The sequence below is a fragment of the Trematomus bernacchii genome, unplaced genomic scaffold, assembly GCF_902827165.1.
Source record: "Trematomus bernacchii unplaced genomic scaffold, fTreBer1.1, whole genome shotgun sequence".
In the NCBI taxonomy this organism is placed as follows: Eukaryota; Metazoa; Chordata; class Actinopteri; order Perciformes; family Nototheniidae; genus Trematomus; species Trematomus bernacchii.
The window spans coordinates 14,274,512-14,295,973 of record NW_022987689.1 but is presented as its reverse complement, the minus strand read 5'-3'; the positions used below and the strand labels follow the sequence as shown (position 1 = coordinate 14,295,973).

Here is a 21,462-nt window from a genome sequence, read left to right as displayed (position 1 = left end):
GAGCTGGAGGAGTGGCTTTCTTGGAAGGCTGTCACAGGACTCTAACTTGGGAAGGAGGAAAGGATGGTTAAAAGTTAGTAGAAAGTGAGCAGTGATTGTTAGAAGAGCTAGCGCTAATGTTTGGAGAGGGCGTATTTGCTCAATTAGTTTAGACCTGCATGACGACTGCTTAAGATTCAAGTAGAACAAGCTAGATAGTAAAAAGAAACGTACTGCGGTAACTTCACCAATACTTTTATTCCGTTTTTTATCTGAACCACTTAAGACTTTTTAAATGCAACGCTGTTTGATATATGAGAAAACCATGGCAGGCGAGACGAAGAACTCACTGAACAACAGTAACTGCAAAGACCACAGCAGGAGGAAGCTGCTGGTGGGAGTGGACCTCTTCTGTCTGTTCCTAGGTAAGACCCCCACTGGATGCTAATGACAGTCTAACTTGTGTGATATGTTTGTATAAAGTGTATTACACGAGAACGTTTTGGTACTATGCACTGAATGTATGGCTGTTTTATTCGCATTGTTTCATTGTAATACGTTTTAACTTTACAGGCAGAGGTGGAAGAAGTACTCAGATCTTGTTAAGTAAAAGTAGAAATCCAAAAGTGTAAAGTAAAAGTTCTGTATTCAAGATCTTACTCAAGTAAAATTATAAAAGTAGTGGCATCTAAATCTACTGAATGTACCACAAGTACTCATAATGCAGGATTGGCCCATTTCAGAATCATATATTGTTTTCTTATAATGTTGGTGTGTTTATCAAGTTGGTAAAGGTGGGACAGATTTCAACTAATTGTGAATTTAATCCAGGTGTACAAAAGTCTTAAGTGTTGATAATATGTGTTATCATTAATCCATATCTGCAAAGTAATTAAAGTACTACATAAATGAAGGGGGAAAATAGTACAATATTTACCTCTGGATTATAGTAGAAGTACAAAGTACCTCAAAATACTACTTAAGTGTTGTATCTACTTGAGTAAATGTACTTGGTCAAAACCACTGTTTACAGGATGTGTTTAAAGTTCTTATTTTTGCTTCTAAACTCTTACTATACAATTGTATTTCCTTACACATTGCTATAATGTGTTATTTTCTATAATATTGTTTATGTTTGACATTAAGCTGTATTATATGAAACTTTCACTTTCTACTCATGGTGTCCTCATAGATTAAGTGAGCTTAATATAATAAAAACATAATTATTTGTAGTTAAAAACTATTACATTATTTATAAAATGGCACACTTTTTAGTGTAGCTACACCAGCTCGTCAAGCTGTGTTTCCTAAGCAACAAGTGATGTCTTATTACAACGGCAGCCTGCAAATTAGCTACAACAGCTATTAAGTTAAATATTTTCCAAAAATACATTAGCTTAGCTAGTAGTGGAAGTATGTTTTCCTCAGTGGCGGCCAACCCCTTTAAAAAAATAGTGCTGGCAGAGGGGAAAGTAATAAATTGCTCCAGGAGGGATATGTTTCTTTGGTCTCCAGCAGCCACACCTGTACTGTAGCTTACTCTGCTTTGATTCCTTATTATATTTTCCAGAATGGCTCACATTCCTCACCAGCAGGAATTCTCTTGATCTCAACATCTGGCATAATATATTGTGTGTGTGGAGTAATTAAGGGAAGTGGTAAAAGGTCAGACCTGTAATGTTAAACAGCTGGAGAACACTAGCTTAAGGTTGTTAAATATATATTTTTTGAACCCAGAATGTTCGCCCAACCTTGAGGCTTAAACCTTTGACCGTTCACTAATTTCACCCTGTTATTATCTTCCTTAACCTAATCCTGCATGGTGTTCTGTGGAACATCAGTGTAAGAAATGGCAAAGCAGTGTTTCACTTTGGAATCAAAACGTTTCAACTGCATGGGAAAGCACCAGCCATGCTGTTGTCAAAATAATCCCATGAAAGATCAACAGTGTTATGTATTTGTTTGACCACTCCTTTCGTCTCAAAGGAGGGTAAATCCCCATGATTTGCTCTGTGTATGTACCTTACCACAGAAAAGCTTGTCAACAGACCAGCAGTGTGTTTCTTGCTGAAGATGTGGTTTAAAGAAAGCAACCACAAGGAGGAAATGGTGGTCCAGTACTGGTAATCACTCCTACTTCATTCTCACAGTGATTGCAGTTCTAGTATTTCTGCATCTAGGGAGATCTCTCTCTGCTTTCATGAACTATCTCAGGTCACTGTGATCCCAGTAGACCACCAGTGCCAGTAACAATAACATTAGTCACTACACTAGAGGAGAAATCGACTCTGATTTAGTTGTGATTGGAACTAAATCCTGGCAAATAAGCCTAAGAAAAGCGGAAAGCTGCAATTTAGTGTTTTTGCCTGAACCCAGGGGGGGTTATCAGGTTCAGTTTACATTAAGCCGTAGCAGGTGGGTTTCCTGTTTTCCAGTTAATCGTCTTATGTTTGTGTTTTTGTTCTGCATTGTGCTTAAGGTGGTTCAACAGTTGCACCTTTTTCAGTTTTTGAACACAGGCCTTCCTTCTTGATGTAGAAAACAGGCATAAGTGTGGATAGTTAAATGGTCAGTTCTCCAAAATGACGATATAATGTTGTGGGTATCTAATTCCTTTTGTAATGCCTTTTAGGATGGTAGAAGGCCAAGGCACACAATGACATGTGCTCTTTTAAAGGCTTGAGTTGAGTTGACTCTAAAAGGCATTCATCCTACAGTCACAGTATATGCACATACAAGGTTGTATAAGGTATGCGTGTAAATATATCCTTTATGTGACATTGTCGTGTATGATTTATTTATGTTTATGTTCATGCATTGTTAGTATTTTAGTTTGAGGGGTTGTGGGAGTAGACGAGGAACAGATATGTAAACTGCCTCTTGTTTAACACCAGATCTTCCAAAGATTTGAATAATAAATAGATGGAAATACTGTTGAAAATCAGCAGTAATAGCCGCTAACAATTCAATGCAAATGTGCTTTTGTGTAACCCAAGAAGGCAGGTAGTTTCTTTCCGTAGTGGAACTCTGAAGTACAGCAGACTGACAGACAGGGGGTCGGTTGTGTGGGGGCTGCTGGGAGTAAAAACAACTGCATCTGTGTATACACCACAACTACCTCAGACATGTATACATTTCTATGCCAGACACAGAGAGATCCCTGCAAGTGGAAAATGTGCGTCTATTTATTTTAATAGTCACACTCGGTGTTTTGGCGAAAGTCTCTAAAATATGGTGGGGATTTAATCCAGCGTGAGTACACTGATTCTAGTTTCCACAAACTGCAGCTACACAATTTACCAATTCTAAACTGGGGGGGGAAGGAGTAGGAAATTCTACCAAGTGTGTCATATTTTGATGTGAGACGGCTCTTGGTTACGTGTTGAAAGAGCAGCCATCATCATTCTTAATTTACAGTGTTTGCTTGTTTTCTGGTCCCTGGCTGATTGTTAAGCAAACTGCTTCAGGGTCAAACCGGATAAAAGACACCTGATGTTAACATTAGTAACTGAAAACTCACTTGGGGGGGGGGGGTTGAAGTCATTTTGTTTGCTTCTGTTGTCTTTGGGTCAAGCTAATGCAAAATGCAAACCCACGCCTGCTGACTGGTATTGTCGTTGGCAAAGCGAGGACAGCCTCCCCCCTTCCTCCTCCTCCTCGCCCCCCGGCTGTTTAGAAGCGGGAAAAGGAGGAAGAGGGTAGGAGGGGAAAATCCTAATGCGCTGTACTCAGTGCTGACGCTGCACTGTTGAGACGGATGGAAAGGGTCGGAGGACAGAAAAAAAAACCCCGCTGGGTGTCGGGGAAAACAGGAACTGACAGCATCTTGGTGTGCTTGTGTTTTCCTGGTCTTCTTCGCAATCAGCTGTTTGAAACACTTGACCCGTGCTGGTTCCTTTTGAAAAAGCTGTGGTCTCTTCAAAATCGCCCCCTCTTGTCTCTTTCCATCAATCCCTGCCCTTAACCCCGGGCAAGGGTCAGGACTCTTGGGGTTTCACATCCAGTCCTTTTTTTTAACGATACATATATACAGTGTATCAGCAGTTTTGTGAGGCCAAAGTCTTTGTTTTGGGAACTCTTGTGGGGTGGTGTTTACGGCCAGGCTAAGCAAACTGAAAGGATCAGATGTTGAAGGTTTAGGGTGCTGTAAAGTAATGTATATTTTCACGGTTACAGAACTCTGAGACATACCACCATGCGCTTTCTCTCGCCACCAGACTTCCTCTGGAGCTGATTTAATCTGCCGTCTAGGTATTGTTTGGAGAGCGAGAATGAAAAGCGAGAAAGTTAATAACGTGAATCCTGCTGAATGTGGAGGGAAGGACCAAATTCCGAGGTTCCCATCAGGAATCGGCGCTCCGTCTGTAACCTGAGCTCAACCCAGCTGGACCTTCAAAGGCCAAAGTCAGCTGTGTGTGTGTGTGTGTGTGTGTGTGTGTGTGTGTGTGTGTGTGTGTGTGTGTGTGTGTGTGTGTGTGTGTGTGTGTGTGTGTGTGTGGTGTGTGTGTGTGTGTGTGTGTGTGTGTGTGTGTGTGTGTGTGTGTGTGTGTGTGTGTGTGTGTGTGTGTGGTGTGTGGTGTGTGTGGTGTGTGTGTTGTGTGTGTGTGTGTGTGTGTGTGTGTGTGTGTGTGTGTGTGCGTGCAAGGGGTTGAAGGGGCTCAGCAAGTGAAGCGTGTGTTGACATTTGGTTTTGAGAAATCATACCCCCCCCTCATTCACCACAACCCTCCCTCCCCTCGGCAGCTCTCGGTGTTGACCTCTACACACCGGTGCTTTTTCGCTTTTGAGACAGAGGAAGGCAGCGTGTGAGAAAGTGAGCGCCCATGTTTGTTTTCCTTTGTATCGCCAGATCTGCAGATTTATTCAAAGAGTTACTTGAAAGCCCCACCATCAGTTAAATGTCGCTTTGAAGTGATATGAAAGTGCAGTTTTTCCAAATTCTGTCAAGAGATTGGAGGCCTCTCCTGGGTACCAGTACGTCCACACTCACATTTCAAAGTCCTCCATTGAAGCCATTGCTAAACGGGGGAAACAAGCTGTCCTTTTTGGCTTGCATATTGCTAGCACCCACTCTGTTTGTTGTCTGTAGATAAATAAGATCTCTTTGCCACTTTAAGTGGTGAAAGACACTAAATTGATCAGACGCAGACACCCCCCGGAGCATCTTAAAGTGGGCCTTTTTTAAAGTGCACTTGAAAGCCTCGGCAGGAGAGGAGAGATGGCTCTGATACTGTTTGTGGTTTTTTTCTTGTCAGCTTGCAGCAATGGTCTCTAACTTAAAAACACAACACATCCAATGTTGTTAGTGCTAACTCAGCCGGTTTGAGATGAGTTGATGCTATTCTCAGAGAAAAGGGTTCACTTAAGTCCAAGACAAAGATGCAGCTTCAATTAATTCCAATGCTTATTTACTCATGACAGCATCTGTGTGGGCTATTAAAAGCAGGATGGGATAAATGACTTGACTACATGTCTGCTGGGAGTTTATAAAATGTTTGTCAACCTCCTTCTGTACATCAGTGTTTCCGTTAGCTTGTACTTAACGGACTTTGACCGCAATAATCTGTTAAAATCCGGCAATTAAACATTGCTCCAGTCATAATGTCCCCTGAAAATAATTCCCCTGAAGCAAAGTTAGAGTCGACAGTACGCCTTACAGGCCTTCATGTATTTTGGTTTCTTTACAAACATTTTTTCTTTTTTCAGATACAAAAAGAAAGGGAAATTCTTTGTGTTAAAAATGTACAGCATAGGGCTATCATGCTATTCTTTTGGTGTTAGGCACAAGTCTAGTGACTGGATTTAAACCTGCGTTCAATGTCATTCTTTAAATAGAACACTGCTGTACATGTGTGTATTTCCTATTTACAATGTCTGTTGATACAGCTGACCTCTGCCCATACAGTTGTGCTTGTTGGTGCGTTTTTGCACAAATCTCCCTTCCCACCGTACCGGAGAGGATTCTTCTGCAATGACAACAGCATCGGGCTGACCTATAAGAGCAGCACGGTGTCCACCACGGTGCTCACAGCCGTGGGCGTCACTGTGCCCGTGGCCTCAGTAAGTCCTGCAGCGGTACTGCAAGACAACCAGAGGGAATATGTTGGGACACTCGGTTCATCCAACGGTTGGCTGGTGACACGATTGGCTCGACAGGCTCTGACTCACACTCAGTGGTTATATGTTGCACTCCATTAGCTGCAAATCATGTAGACCGTGCTTTACAGCCAACCATTTTCCAAAAGCTATGTTTATTATCATAAGCTTTTGGATTTATTTCCCAGTGGCTGCCATTGGTTTCCAATTGTAAGAAAGGGTATTACAAATAATCTTTGTAGAAGTGCCTAAAAATTAATTAATTCATTGTTTATTCCATTAAAAAGTCAGAAAATAAAGAAAAATGGCATGGGGATAAACAAACTTAAATTGCCAATTTAACTACAAAAGAACACTTTTACAATTAGATAATACTTGCATTTAAGAAGATACTTTTTGGTGAAGATGACTAAATAAACTTTTGGAAGGATCATTTTCTGTAACGTGTATTTCAGGATCTTTCTATTTCCAAAGTTCTGCTGCTCTTTGTAAATCTACAGTCACATTATAAATGGAAACCAATGGCACCCTGAGGAGAGTGTAATACGTAACATCTGATTTGGAAAGTGGCCATCAGCAAAAGCAAAATAAACAGTTTTGGCCCTAATAAAGTCTCTAATAATACTGAGAATGAAACAAACTTGGAGTCATTATTTCTTGATCAGCCACAGATCACAGCCACAGAATGGACCGAGCCTGTCCCAGATGTTCCCTAGTTGCCTCTTGCTTGTACCTGCGACCTCTGTAATTTGCCAGTCATTAACCCTGCACCTCCATCTCTCCCTCCCTCCCTCACCCATCCCCCCCACCCCTCCTTTCTCTCTCTGTGCTGCTCACTGCTTCTTCACACTAGCCGGCCTGCCTTTCTTGGTCATTGAGACCAGCGCTGTTCAGCCCTACCGTAGAGGGTTTTACTGCGACGATGAGTCCATCAAGTACCCGGCCAAACACGGAGACACCGTTAGCGACGGTGTGCTTAGCGCTGCTGGCATTCTTATCACCCTCCTCTCTGTAAGTCACCTCACTCTGATCACTAATGTCATTATCATCACTCTGTGTTTTTTTCAGCAGCCTTCACCATTACTAGCAGCACACTCACTGTCACCATATAACAGATCTAGTAAATGTATGTCAAATTCAATACTATAAATGAACTCGAATTACTAACATTTGAGATGACACACTTTAAAAACTGGAATAATATAAGTTTCATTGCTTATTTGGGGAAACAAAGAAATGTGAAGCAAGTAAGGGAGTCATTCATCCAATCAACCAATCACATTTCAGACAGTTAAATAAGAAATACGTTAATATACGTCCTGTTTTGGACACTTATATTTGGCAAAAATATCATCCTTGGATCTTGAATGGTGATATAAATGTCTTAATTTAGAAACACATACCGTACACAAAATATACGCTTTCATCCAAATCAACACAAAGTCCATTCAACCATGAAGAAACCTACTCAATAAAGCAAGAATCATGCAGTTACATTCGATTTGAATGAGCAAAAAGTATAACAATATGATAATGATGTAAGGATTTTCAACTGCTGACTCAATTACACTTGCAATAATGTGTTCCTTTCTCCAATGTATCCATGCATATTCCCACTGCACTCATACCCATGTTCACACTCCCATCAGAAAGCTTTCTAAACTGAGATAATCCTACCTGATTACTGAAACAACTCCTCCTCATACCTGTGCTATCAGTCCCCCTTAATTGGCTTCAACACATTCCAGATAAAAAGCAGTCAACAACATTTGTTCAGGGCTTTTCTCCTGGGGGGGGGCTTTAGATGTCTCCATTGATAAGAGCATTCTAGCTATCAGTGAAGTATTGGGTAGTTTGTTGCAATGTCCTTGGAGAAAAATGGTGAGGATACGCTACCCCCGACATCCTGTAATTCAAATTGAAGTGTTCTCCAATTGAACCGTATATTTTCTTTTGCCATGGTTCTCGGTTATGCTGTTCCATTTCCAATGCCTCTGTCCACACGGCTTTGTGATGGCTAGAATTGCAGTTAGACTTAACACAGACAACGGGACCCACCGGAGTGTTTTTTTCAGTTTTCGTTTTATTCCCCCACATCTACAGTACAGTAGGTCAATGATTTGAGTTTTTTCTCTGAGCTCTCTCAAAACAATTAAATTCAAGAAAAATGCAGTGTCGATACTGTACAACTGCTTCTGTTGTGCCGCTCTAGCCTTTTATAGAAGTCCACTCTAAAAGAAAATAGAACATAGGTTATGGTAATATGTTAGTGTTGTCTTTTTCAGTTTGAAAACATTTGACTTTCCACAGTTTCCTAGACTATTCTAGCTGTTCTTTAACCACTTCCACAATCCACATCACTGATTATTATGTATCTGAATTCTCATTTTATTACATTTTTCAGTGTAAGTATAAATGATCAATTCTACATTAATAATAATAATAATAATAATAATACATGACGCTTTTCTAAAAACTCAAAGACGCTTTGACAGAGAATAAAACAGCAAAGAAAACAAAGAAAAATACAAAAACAGATAAACAAAAACCGAAAATTGTCACAAAATCAAGTATTTGGTAGTTACAAATGTGCGTTGTTTTGTTAATATCTACTCTCATGTAAAATCTGTTAAAGTTACTGAGAAGAAATATGTGACTAAATTCAGTTACTAGTTAAAATGTTAGTTGTTACACAGAGGTTACATAAAAAACACAAAAAATGTATATGTAGTACGACTGTACAACTGTTGCTCTTTTTCAATCTTAATTCAAGTTCTTTTGACTTTTAATGAAAGTTGGACAGAAGCTTCAAATTGAAAAAAAATCTAATGTTAAAGTTCCTTTACTTTGATGAAGGCATTAGAATGTTCGGTTCGTATTCCACAGGGTAGCAACTAATCACTAATTACATTTCAAAAGTAACCTTCTCAACTATGCCAAGAGGCCAGCAAAAACAGATTCCTTGGACCTGCACTAAGCAGCAGTCACATTTGAAAATTCTTCAGGGACAATTTAGTTTCCCATTGATGTTCCTCCAAACTTGCCATAGCATGTGCAGTTGACCCCTGGAGGACGTGCCACGGGAAGGTGCCTTGCCTCCTGACATGTCCCGTCTCCTTCCCTATAGCCAGTAGTGCCCCCCCTCCTGAAGGGCAGACTGCTACCAGGCTTGGGGCCACAGGGGTTTTAATGGTGAGAACGAGTTCTGGCCCCATGTAATTATGGTTGACGCAATGGTTGTTTGGTTAGATACTGTAATTGGTCGGGTGTAATTGTGGTTAGTGTCCAAAACAAGACTTTGCCAGATATCTCATTTTCCCCTCACAAAACCCCCTGGAGTGTTGTGGCTAGAAAACACCAACATTATGTCATTTAGTGCTTTGTTTCCCACCGAATGGAGCTGAGAATCACAAGAGGCCAAGTCCTTTATAATTTATGCAGATCTTTTCAGAAGAAATGAAAACACCATGGTGTCATTTTGGAAACACAAGACATTTGAAACAAGCCGCAAATCAGCATCTTGCACCCATGATTACCTCTTGAGGTTTTAGAGTAACAGCTCTATATCCCACAATGCCAATTCATTTATGCATTCACATGGTTAATTCTTTCTCACAAGGGGAACCAGATGTGTTTTTCTCCCCCTTCCCTCTTTTCCAATGAAAGCAGCTGGGCTTTACCGAGCTGGCTCTAAAGGCCTGGATGGTGGAAAACAACACACTCTATCGGCTTGCTAAATCTCCGTCGGGGCTATCCCTCTGCACAGAGTGTTTCCCAGAATGAGACTTAGTTCTGCGCCCCTCGTAAGAATGTCTGATGAAACGGAGATACTAACAGAAAACAGCCAGACATCCCGTGTGAAACCGGAGCCAGTTCAGAGAGGCAGCCGGAGTGGTGAAAAACAAGCATGCCCCCGACGTGCGCCTGGTGGAGTCCCGCCACGAAAATCAGACACGTCTCCTAGCTCAGCGTTTCTGCTGATTAGAACCGGCGGTGCCTCCCCCGCAGCCTCCCTCATTCCTCCAATCACCTTCCATTTTATTTCCCTTTCTCCTCTACTCCTCTAAAGCTTTCTGTCCTCCCCTCCTGTCACTCCGATTTCCCCATGAAACTCCCCGAAACTCTCGTTCTGACTCTTCTACCACACTTTCATTTTGGAGCTGTTGGAAGACAACGAGATGAGGGGGTTGGAAAGTGTTTTTTGGGCTTGAACAGCTGTTGCAGGTTAAGGCTGTCTACCCCCCCCCCCCCCCTTAGTGCGCCTTAAACGTCAGTCGTCGGTTTTAGACGGTGGTTTATTTACACTTACTGAAAACTATACAAGGCGGACAGTTTGATTCACCTCCCACGCCGCCTCGCTGTTTTTCTCTCAGAAGTAGGATGGTACAGGTAAACACGTTCAATTCGAAAGTAGCACTTTTCAAACCACTTCAGGAGAAGTCATGAATTCTATTTTAGCTGTCATAATAACATCTTAACCCAAAAAAAGGCGCGTACATTAATTACAACTCTCCACTCTGACCATCAACCTGCTCCTAAATGTCCACCCTTGTCGAATCACATACTTTGATGTTCATTTCTATAGAAGCACAATGTTCAAATGTTAACAGGGTATTTCTAAAAGTATGACACAAGATCTCACAAGAACAAAGTTAATAGGCTTCAAATATATTCAGATAATGACAAAAAACTCTTAAGATTTAATTGTATTACATTACATGTGAAATATGAGTATGACACTTAGCTGATCAAGCAAATCCTTCTGTCCAAGCAACATCATCTAAAAGTGCTCTCCCATTCATCATAAATAAAGTTGTCTCTTCTGCACTCACACACTTTCAAACAGAACACAGTAGTTATGATTAAAATGCTTTGGAATTAATGGTTTCAATGGGATTATGTTAACATCATGATATTAACTGACGTCAACATCTCTTCCGTGCCTTCAGATCATCATCGGTGAGAGCTACAGGATCTACTTCTTGAACGAGGGATCCAAGTCCTTTGTGGGGAACCCCTACATCTCCGCTCTGTACAAGCAGGTGGGCGTGTTCATCTTCGGCTGCGCCATCAGCCAGTCATTCACTGACATCGCCAAAGTGTCGGTGGGCCGCATGCGCCCTCATTTCCTCGATGTGTGCAAACCTGACTTCACCAACATCAACTGCTCCCTGGGCTACATCACTGACTACGTGTGTCAGGGGCCAGAGAACAAAGTTCAGGAGGCCAGGTATTATCATAAAGCGAGAAACAATATATAGAAACGTGCTTTAAACTGTTTTCTTACAATGCTGATTGTCCTTTATTCTTTCAGGAAGTCTTTCTTCTCTGGACATGCATCCTTTTCCATGTACACCATGCTTTACCTGGTGGTAAGTTATTCAATTGTACACACACACATTCTCTTACTATATATATTATAAACCCATTTCCCTCCATAGATTATAAAGATGATTGTCATCAGTATCACATCACAAATGGTCTCTTTTTACAGTTTTACCTGCAGTCTCGGTTCTCTTGGCATGGAGCTCGCCTGCTGCGCCCTCTGACCCAGTTCACCCTCATCATGATGTCTTTCTACACCGGCCTGTCCCGTGTGTCTGATCACAAGCACCACCCCACTGATGTGCTGGCTGGTTTCGTGCAGGGAGCAATCGTGGCCTACTGCATAGTAAGTGGTTCTATTATGTTGTAATATTGTAAACGTCTATATTAGATGAGATATTTAATCATTAAGAATTGTTGATTCATTTATATTTCAGTGGCCTCAACTATAAATACACTTTATACTGTTTTGTTTCTTACTTTCGATTAAACGATAATATCATTATTCTCTTTTCTTAAACAGGTTGCAAATCTTTTTATAGACACAAAGAAGAGCATTTAAAAAAAGAAAATAGTTGAGTGAAGTAAGGGGCTTGATAATTATAGCGTTATGGTGCTGCAGATACTGTATGTCCTGGCCCTCAAATAGTAACCACAAATCTATTTCTGGTAAAGATCACACCATGATCTTTTTAATATATATTTTTTAATAAATAATAAGAATATTGCAAAAATAATCACTCCCTTAAATTATGTAAATCATATTGCATTTGCAATATTAGGCAAAATAATCGCAATTAGATTTTTTTTCCTCATAACATTTAACCCCACTGAAAATCGAAAACGGAAGGGGACCTAATACAGAACCTTGAGGAACTCCATATTGTATCCATAAATTAAAGGAAGTTGCATTAAATTGAAAAATAAACTCTAAAGAAGAGAGAGGAACAAGATTGATTTCATAAGTGTATCTTGTTCGATTTTGAAGGTGTCTCCTTTGTGAGTAACATTTTCTTCTTTTCTTTTTCTTCTTCCGCAGGTATTCTTTGTGTCTGATTTGTTCAAGCCCAAAGGTAGACGCTCTACACTCTTGCCAACACAAGTGAAGAAAGATCTTGTTCCTCCAGCAGACATCAGTCAGCGGAGCAACCACCTCATCATGGCATAGAGAAGACTGCAAACTGACTCTACATAACCCTGTACTGTGCCATTTCAATCACTGCTACAGCCACTGGCCGATACTGGATAGAACCAACTCTCAGAAATATGGATAGTGCAGCACATGGAATCTTGAAACACCAGACACTCAGAGGATGTCAAATTTCGCTTTCTCGACGGAAATCTTCTCTTTCCTCAGTCTTACCAGACATTTGAATGTGAAAAAGAGACGACTAAAGATATTTGTACCTCCTCTGTTATGAAGATTATTTAAGATTCTCCTCTGTCGAAGCCTTTCCATGGACAAAACTCTGAAATGAAACTGAGAAACGGCAGCTGTAAACAAAGCTGTGTGTGGCTTCTTTTGCCTTCTACCCTCAGCTGCATCCAGCATGGGAGCTACACTAATATTCCCGCCTCTCACTCACCATGTGACTAATACAAACAAATCATGACGAAAAAACGGATTCCTTGATTTTATGAAGGATGTTGTTTTTGTTACGAACATAAGAATTGTATGTAGGCCCTTACGATAACTTCTTCTGTTTGACGATATATTGTCCAGAAATGACTGCGATCAACAATAATATTGTAATTTTAAGACTTTTATTCCACTGAGGTAATGAAAATGATAATATAATAGGAGGACAATGCAAATACACCCTTTGCAAGAGATTACCATATCATTCTTAAGAATATTCACATTGTGGAAGTACATACCTGTACATTGGAAGACATGTAAGGGAAGGAAGAACCCTAAAGTTTATTCTGATATCAGTTTAGGCTAAGATGTTGGTACAATTATTAGGTAAACAACAGCATGTAAACACAACAGGCAAAATGATCAAGGTCATGTCCAAAAATCACCATTAATAGATAACCTCAAAATTATCGAGGTCTTGTCCATGTTTCGTACCATAGGTCAATAACTTCATAAACGATCACCGTAAAAAAAGTGAATCAAGTCATGTCCATACATCAAATGCGTCGTAAAAATAATCAAGGTCAGGTCAATATTTTCGTACCATGAGTCGGGAACGTAATTATCGTGAGGGGCCTAATTACATGTGTGAATTTATAGCACTATATCAGCTTGACTCTTTACTGGTTTTTTGTACCACTTGATTGACCTGAAGTGAAGCTTTTGGAAAGCTTTGTAAGCGTTTATGTCCATAATGTGGTGTTCCTTAGAAGGTGCACATAAGTGTTGGATGTGGGCCTCTTTCTGCTGGCTAGGACGAGCCCCCATTGAGCCATTTAATGAAAGTCCTATCTGTTATATGTACCAGGCGGGTGCTCATAAGTGTTAGGTCAGAATGTGTGTGTGTGTGTCTGTGTGTGTGAGAGTTCCTTGCATTACTTGTGTGTTAGAGTAAGGTCTTTTTGTGAGCCTATGTGTGTCCTAATGTCATTTCTAAATATTTCAGTGTTAATAGCCTACAAGTGTGCCTCTCTTCAGTCAGAGAACAGGCACCGGCTCTAACAGACATATGCATATTGAGACGGTAACACTGTGGAAAAAATGCATCACATGCAGTACATGTTCTTTACTGTTACTAATCAGAGCAATTATATTAATCACTGAGGAATCCTGTGATAAACTGTATGCTACACAGGCATAAATAGACTTGGAGTAACTACAGGGGCTTCCTAGTGAAGTGGTTACTTACCTTAGCTTTTCAGAGTAAAAGCACAATAAAGCAAAACATTTTTGGCACATTGTAACCGCTTGAAATCTCAAGTCTTTTAAAGTAATACATTATGGTTGGTAATAAGGATCTGCATTATAATAGACACAAATCATTACATTGAATTTTAAAGTAAGTATGTGTTTTCATGACATTAATGAAATTAACTTTTTTTTGCAAAAAACAACTTTAAACCACTTAATAAAAGCATCATCCTAACTCGGTTTTAGGTTACTGAGACACATTTTGAAAATATCTTGAGATCCACTTTATACAGCATCAGACAATTCTGCATGCTACCATACCTTGTACATTACTGTAATATGTATACATACAGAATATTTCTTGAATAAATGCCCACTACGACCTGTGTGTCGAGACCTGTGTAAATGTAAAACATGCTGCTTTATAGAGGCAAAGCTTGGTGGATGTCATTCAGTAAAGTTGACACATTGTGAATATTACGTTTTTTTTTAAAACATAGCTCAGTTTATAAAAAAAAGTTGCCTTTCAATATTTTTGTATTGTGTGAAATGTTGTACAATGAAACTGTAAGACGTATAAAAGATAAAATGTCTTTCAATAAAATACTAAAGTTCAAAAGCATTGGACTGTGATGTTTATTTCACTTTTTTGTCGTACATGGTTTGTGTTAAAATCGGACTTTTGTACTATGATTCAGTAGTGGGCCAACTGTGCGTGCGATGGAGAGATCTGGGCGTGGGGCAATAGTAGACTTCCATGCTCGGCTTCCTGTGGGGAAATAGTGTACATTCCTGGCTTTAACCCCTCTCCCCAATGGCTCTCTGAAATAATATAGACTCCCACAAAAAGTATGCCAGAGTGGCAAAGTACATTCACATATGAGAATGCTTAGAAGTAATGTAATTTGCCTATAGTGTATTGTATTATCCCCGCAGATGGCTTTGTCTCCACATAAAACCTAAATAAACCATATAAATATATAAAGACCATCTTCAGGTTGTACCATGTAAAGTTACTGCTTGTGTCAGCATATCTTGAGCCTGGTTTTGGAACAGTTTTCACATGGTATTTTAAGCTGATTGATTTTACTGTGGATCAGGCAGAGTGCCCAGATTAAAGTTGATTAGTTTAATAAGCTGCAAAATGTGTTTTGTATTTATGACCATGCTAGGGGTGATCATTTTGTGCAGCAGCTGCCTTGTGTTATGACTATGACTGTTTCTAATGGCTTGATTGGGTACAAGACTACACCCTACAGAGTGCACGTGCTCTGGTAGAGTTTAGTTTTTCTCTACTTTGATCCCATACTGAAAAATCTCCACTATTAAACGGTTTGCCATAAAAGTCATTCATGGTCCCTAGAGAGGATGAACATAATGAGCCGCTGACTTTTTCTGTAGCACACTATGAGGTTGTAACTTTTAGGTTTAGTGAAATGTATTTAACTATAGAATGGATTGCATGACATCTGGTACAGAAATACCTTGTCCCCAGGGGATAAAACCGACTTACTTTGATGGTCAGCTGATTCCCCGTCTAAGACCAGCAGTTGGCCAATGCCTTTTCCTACCCATTAAAACATTTCTACATCTACTACAAAGGTTGGTTAAGCTATGTCCCTGGCTTCTTCTCTTGCACTCTCTTAAGGCTGACGTTTGTGCTTAGCCTATAAGTTAAATGTTAAGTTAAAGGAAGGCGTGTGGCGCAGTGGGTTATTGCGCTGGTCTTCGAATCAGATGATAGCAAGTTCGAGTCCCACTGCAGTCAGCATGTCGTTGTGTCCCTGGGCAAGACACTTCACCCTAAATTGCTCCTGTGGGGATTGCCCACAGTATTGAGTATGTAAGTCGCTTTGGATAAAAGTGTCTAACAAGTAACATGTAATGTAATAACATTTCTTCACAACTATTGGATGAAAGTGTCCAAAAGAGAAGAAAAAAAAAAGTTTATCCAATAACTAACTTAGCGCCATCATCAGATTAGCATTTGGTGGGTACTTAGCTCCACCCTCCTGTGTCACTTCTGGTTCCAAAAATATGGACGCCCAAAAACCAAGATGGCGACGGCCAACATGCCAAACCCGACGCTTCAAAACCCTTGTGAACACATGAATGGATGACAACAGTTGACTACATTTACTTTTTATAAACAGCCTATGATACAAAATCCCTAAACTCAGATGATGATAATGCTACACATGTTAAATGTCAACCTGTTAGCACTGTCATTGTGAGCATGTAGGCAAGCTGTGTTGGTATGTTAGCATTTAGTTCAGAGCCATTCTTCAAGTAGCCACTAGCTTGTCTTGTTATGACCATCCCTGGATTGACGCACTGTGGTGGAGCAGTTTCCTTTTGTTATGACTACTTCTAAATTACATTTCCAGTTTCTTAATTTGGTAAAGAACCAGACCCACAGGGTGTGTGCTGCTTTTCTACTGTTATGCTAACTTCCTGTGGGTACATAGTTTCCATCTCTCTCAGCCTTGTTCTTTCTCTAAACCAAACATGGAGCGTGTTTGATATAAGTTATCTACTGAAGGTGTAAAGACTCCTTTGCTACCAAACATGGCAGTGCTTATAAGTCCATGAGTGTTGCTCTCTCTGTTGAACAAATGTCCGCATCCAGTGCCAAAAACTTGTGTTTATCCTTGTGAACCAGCCCTGACCCGCTCCATTAAACCATCAGTGGTGCAAGATTTTCTCAAAGATGTCTTCAGTTGTAATCGGAAATGATAGAGGCTGTATGCTGTGTATATCTTTAGTATTCACCAGACCAACTAATGGAACAGTCTTGCTTTTCTTTTAACTTATCTAGTTTGGATTCAAAGAGTCTTTCTTGATCAGTAGCTCTTAACATTCTGATAATGGAAGCCTTTTCATGTGGTTTGGAGAGACAAAACTGTTGTTGTGTTTTCCCACCACAGTTTAACCCCTATTTTTAGTGAAGTAATTACTCTGTGATTTCCAAATTCTCTTTATTAGCTCTGTAGAACTGTTGTGGTTGTGATGATTTTCTTTCTTGTTTACCCCCTAAACACATACAAACACAACACACTTCTCATTCTTCCTATCTTATCCTAGCCCTTTTTCAACCACAGGAAGTTTTGCCGAACCAGAGATCTTTTGAGGACCGTTTTGCATTTCAACCGCAGGAAACTAAATTGAGTTCCGGGGACATTATTTGACCCCTTGAAATGAGTGCCTTCAGTCATGTGAGATTTTGAGCCAGGCTTAACGCTGTTAATATGTGACTTTGTAAAGTTAAATATGTTCTCATCCAAAACAGTAACCATTTAGATTCCCGATATGTGGTCAGTTTATGTAAATAATGCATGTTTGGAATGTCCTCTGCAGGCTTGGAATTTCGTCATTTTAGGGGAAAGGCCATTTGGCCTTTGGTGTCAACAAAATATTTTAGGGCACAAAGGCCACATGCCAGGGCACAGGCCATTGAGTGAAACATTAGGATTTGGAGCTTTCAAATAAATAACTACACTTTCTGATAAGAAAAAAGTGATTTGTTCATGCAGAACAAATCACTTTTTTAATATCAATAATGTCAAACATTATATCATCACAGGCCTGTGCCTCCTTAGTATTACTGTATCTAAAATAAAATACTCTACTTTGAATAATTAGTGTTTGGTATGTTTTTCTATCTACTACAAATAAAAAAAATCTAAAATTCTATAAATATGTAACAAATATATTCCATTTCAGAGCAGAAGAAACAGCCTTCAAGGGTCAAACTCTGCACATAAATCATTCAGCAGTGCACAGTGAAGCTCAAACAATCAACTGTATGAACAAGCAATACTTTGAAATGCAAAAGTCTGTGTGTGTGTGTGTCTACGAGAGTCTCTTTAATACATTTTTTCAACTCGAGCGTCAAATTCGTGTGACGCGTTCTCGCGGTTGCCAATCAGCGGTGAGAATCTCAGCCTGCCGTCACTGACGTTGAATCAGAAAACCAAAACATCAGCCGTCTGTTCAGAAACTGGACAAAAGTTATACATGAACAAAACACAGACTGTCTGTGTCATGGCGAATACAGTCGCTGTTGTATCTGTGTCTGTATCATGTTGTTGTGAGTGTGAGTGCTACAACGTTAGCTTAGCCTGATCGATCCGATCTCCATTCAGAAAAACACGCATTTTAAAAGTTTTTTCCCCTGCCATCTTGTCTGCACACTTGTCAAAGCATTAATTAATGGTTTTTACTAACCGTTATCAGTATGTTGTTACTTCGGCATCATTTTGAAACATGTATTGCAGTTAAATCACGGTAAAATATGTTCATTTTGTTGTAGTTGGTTTCTACCACAGTGTTTACATGGATATAAGCCCCGCCCCCTCTCCAGCGTGTCCTGTTTGAATGACAGGAGTAAACACAGCCGCGGTGAAACTCGAGCGATTAGAGCAATGCGAATATTCGCATCGCGTCCGGTGTGAACGCAGCATAATGCAGTTCAGAGACCAGACCACTGCTCTGATGCCTTTAAAGCAACTTCGAGATGTTAACAGTGTGAGGTGCACAAAGGCCATGGTGGCCGTAGGACTTACAATTATTTTCGGGGCATCACGGCCAGACCGAGGGGCAACGACGGCCATGGCCTTCATGGCCGCCGTGAAATTCCTACCCTGGTCCTGTGACATTTCCAAGATGTGACAGAGGTCCCGGTTTTCCAGTACTTGATCTCAAACATTTTGTGTAAAACAGCCATCGTTTTTTTCATGCGTCTGCGGTAATTTATGCCGAATCGTTGAGACTGCGGTGGACACATTGACATCATTGGGCTGAAGGCATCTTTTGCTTCCTATAAAAGTAGTTCCTTTGGGTGGCAACCCCAACTGCTGACATAATTTGTTCCAAAGCCCCCTAACCTTAACTCAAACCATAACCACCACAACTAAATGCTTAACCCCAACACTTACCCTAACCGCCTCTCTCAAGTAAGGACTAACCAACATTTCTTGGTCCTCACAAAGGTAAATGAACAAGAACCATAATTAAACCACCATCCCCTTCCTCACAAAGATTGTTGCAACTGTTACCACTGTAATTACTAAACAGATGTATTTTCTAATCACACATACACATTAGCCTGCTTTTGTGCATTTTTCGAGCTGTTGCTTTACAACGTAAAAGCTTTTTTTGTTGTTGCTGTTACTTGGTGGTTTTCAGCAATGATCATTTTTTGTAAAACCCCAATTGAGTAAAGAGGAGTTTGAAGCAAACAAAAAAAAATCTGACCTGGGTCATTCTTCTAGAAAGACTGTACTTTAGAAAGTTTGGCCTGTTGTCTGCTCCTTCAGTCAACTTGAAGCCTGTCATAAGAGTCTGACGCCACATGACATTATTGGCAGTCGTCGTTGAGGTCATTTGTCCTCTCCCTGACAGATGGAGGGATGCTGAGCGGAAGCGAGGCACACCCTCCAAAAGCCCAGGCTGATAAGTGACCTCATTACAGCTCCACTGGGCTTGTTTTTCTTATTCACAGAACACCATGATGATGGCTGGCTCTTGAGCCGTGCCAAGATTTTGGACTTTCTGAGAGTTTTTCTTTACTTGGCCCATGGCACACAATCAGCATCTAGGACTATCACTAACAGCCTGAAACACTTAAAAAAACACGAAGATGCTCGACATCCCTCTTCACAAGTTGTTTATAAGTACATTCATGGCTTGTAAATGTTCTGTTTGAGTGGATTGTAACCAAAGCAGAGCGAAGACAGCAGGCCTTAAACATGTTATGTAAGTCTCCTTTATCTGCCCCTCAGTCATCAACACACAATACACGCAAACGCCCATCATAAAAAACACTCTAAATCATAATATTAGACATAATACATTGTGTTTCCATGCCCAGAAGCTCTCAGACCTTGGGTTGCAGTGCTGCATCTGTAAGTAATTCTCTCTCTGATTCTCTCTTTCCCTCTTTCTCTCCTCATCCTCCCCTGTGTCTGGAGAATGTAAACATCAAGAGGGAGGCCCAATCTCTGCCATCACAACTTTTCTTACAGCTGACGTGGAGACAGGGCTACACTGACCGGGGGTCTGAGCCCGAAACAGTTTCATGTACACAGCGGGTCGAGTGTGATTAGGGTTTGCAACAATTTGTTGATAGTTTAACTTTATCCTGGAGCTTTTCCAGTTCTAGATCAACATTTCAGTCATGCATCTCATGTGAACAAACTCCCTTGAAATGTTGCCATAGAAGTCTCTCGAGGATGCAGGGCTAAAAATCAAAACCATTCCTTCTTCATATTATTTTATTGCTTGGTACAGGTTGGGGTCTAACAATGATGACACCTGCCAGTGTATTGGTCAATCACAATTACTCAACGTCTGGAAAACAATGCATTCGTATGAGGAATCACTTATTTAGCAATCAAAAGCGTTCCAAGAAGAATTTAGTTAGAGCTGGTGTTGAGAGGAAAAGAGGTGGAACGCCTTGGCCAAAATGTAATCTCTGAACTCTTTGGCTAAACTAACTGCTTGTGAAACCATCCGTTCTTAGACGTCATCTTTCAACTCCATTATGGCGTCTCAAGTTGCAAATCATACTGTAAACAATTGACCGGGGAACGGAAAAGGAAGTCTTGACCCTGATATCCATTATACTGAGATTCTGCTATACCCAGAAATATAGGCCTTTATCACCAGAACCTTAGGGTTATCAGGCAGATAGCTGACGTTTTTCAAGATAAGCTAAACAATAACTGCTATAAATGTAGTTCTGAAAATTCATGGCAGCGTTCCTAGTGTCAGCCCGACCTTTGCCCCGACGGAGCTTAATATAAAACAAGGTATCCAATGCTGAGTTTAGAACCCCAGGAGCTTTTCACTAGCTCAATGATCGGGTGACATTTTAAACATGAGATAAGTGCCAGATTTCTATCATTATAATGTATTGTTACTATTCATGGTTCCCAGAGGAGAAATGCTTATGAATTGGCTTTGGACAATTTTGCTTTGCACTATTTAAAAGGAGTATTGTCATGACATTTGCTGAACACTTCAGGGAAAGATCTCTTGTAGATGTGGTTGTATCACTAATAACCTTTGACCTAGTGACATCCTGAGGACAAACTGCAGTTTTGACTGAGTAGAGTAGTAAGAGTAGAGTCAAACTTTGTTGTTGAATCTTTCAATTATTTTGTGTGCTCATCAACAAAGCTCTACTAGTGGGGCTTTAGACTTGTTGTATTGTTTTCTACTAGATGTTT

The 21,462-nt window shown here is 40.3% G+C and overlaps 1 protein-coding gene across 2 annotated transcripts; it reads left to right on the top strand.

The window, feature by feature from the left end:
- Positions 1-79: 79 nt before the first annotated feature.
- Positions 80-14,852, top strand: LOC117488555 (phospholipid phosphatase 3-like). Of its 2 annotated transcripts, none has more exons than XM_034137543.1 (6): positions 80-404; positions 6,929-7,086; positions 11,025-11,305; positions 11,390-11,447; positions 11,570-11,746; positions 12,440-14,852. In XM_034137543.1, the coding sequence occupies exons 1-6, from the start codon at positions 275-277 to the stop codon at positions 12,566-12,568; spliced, it is 933 nt and encodes a 310-aa protein (XP_033993434.1). In that variant the 5' UTR covers positions 80-274; the 3' UTR covers positions 12,569-14,852. The 2 variants fall into 2 exon arrangements, with proteins under 2 accessions (XP_033993434.1, XP_033993435.1); XM_034137544.1 differs by lacking the exon at positions 6,929-7,086 and adding an exon at positions 5,885-6,039.
- Positions 14,853-21,462: the final 6,610 nt, after the last annotated feature.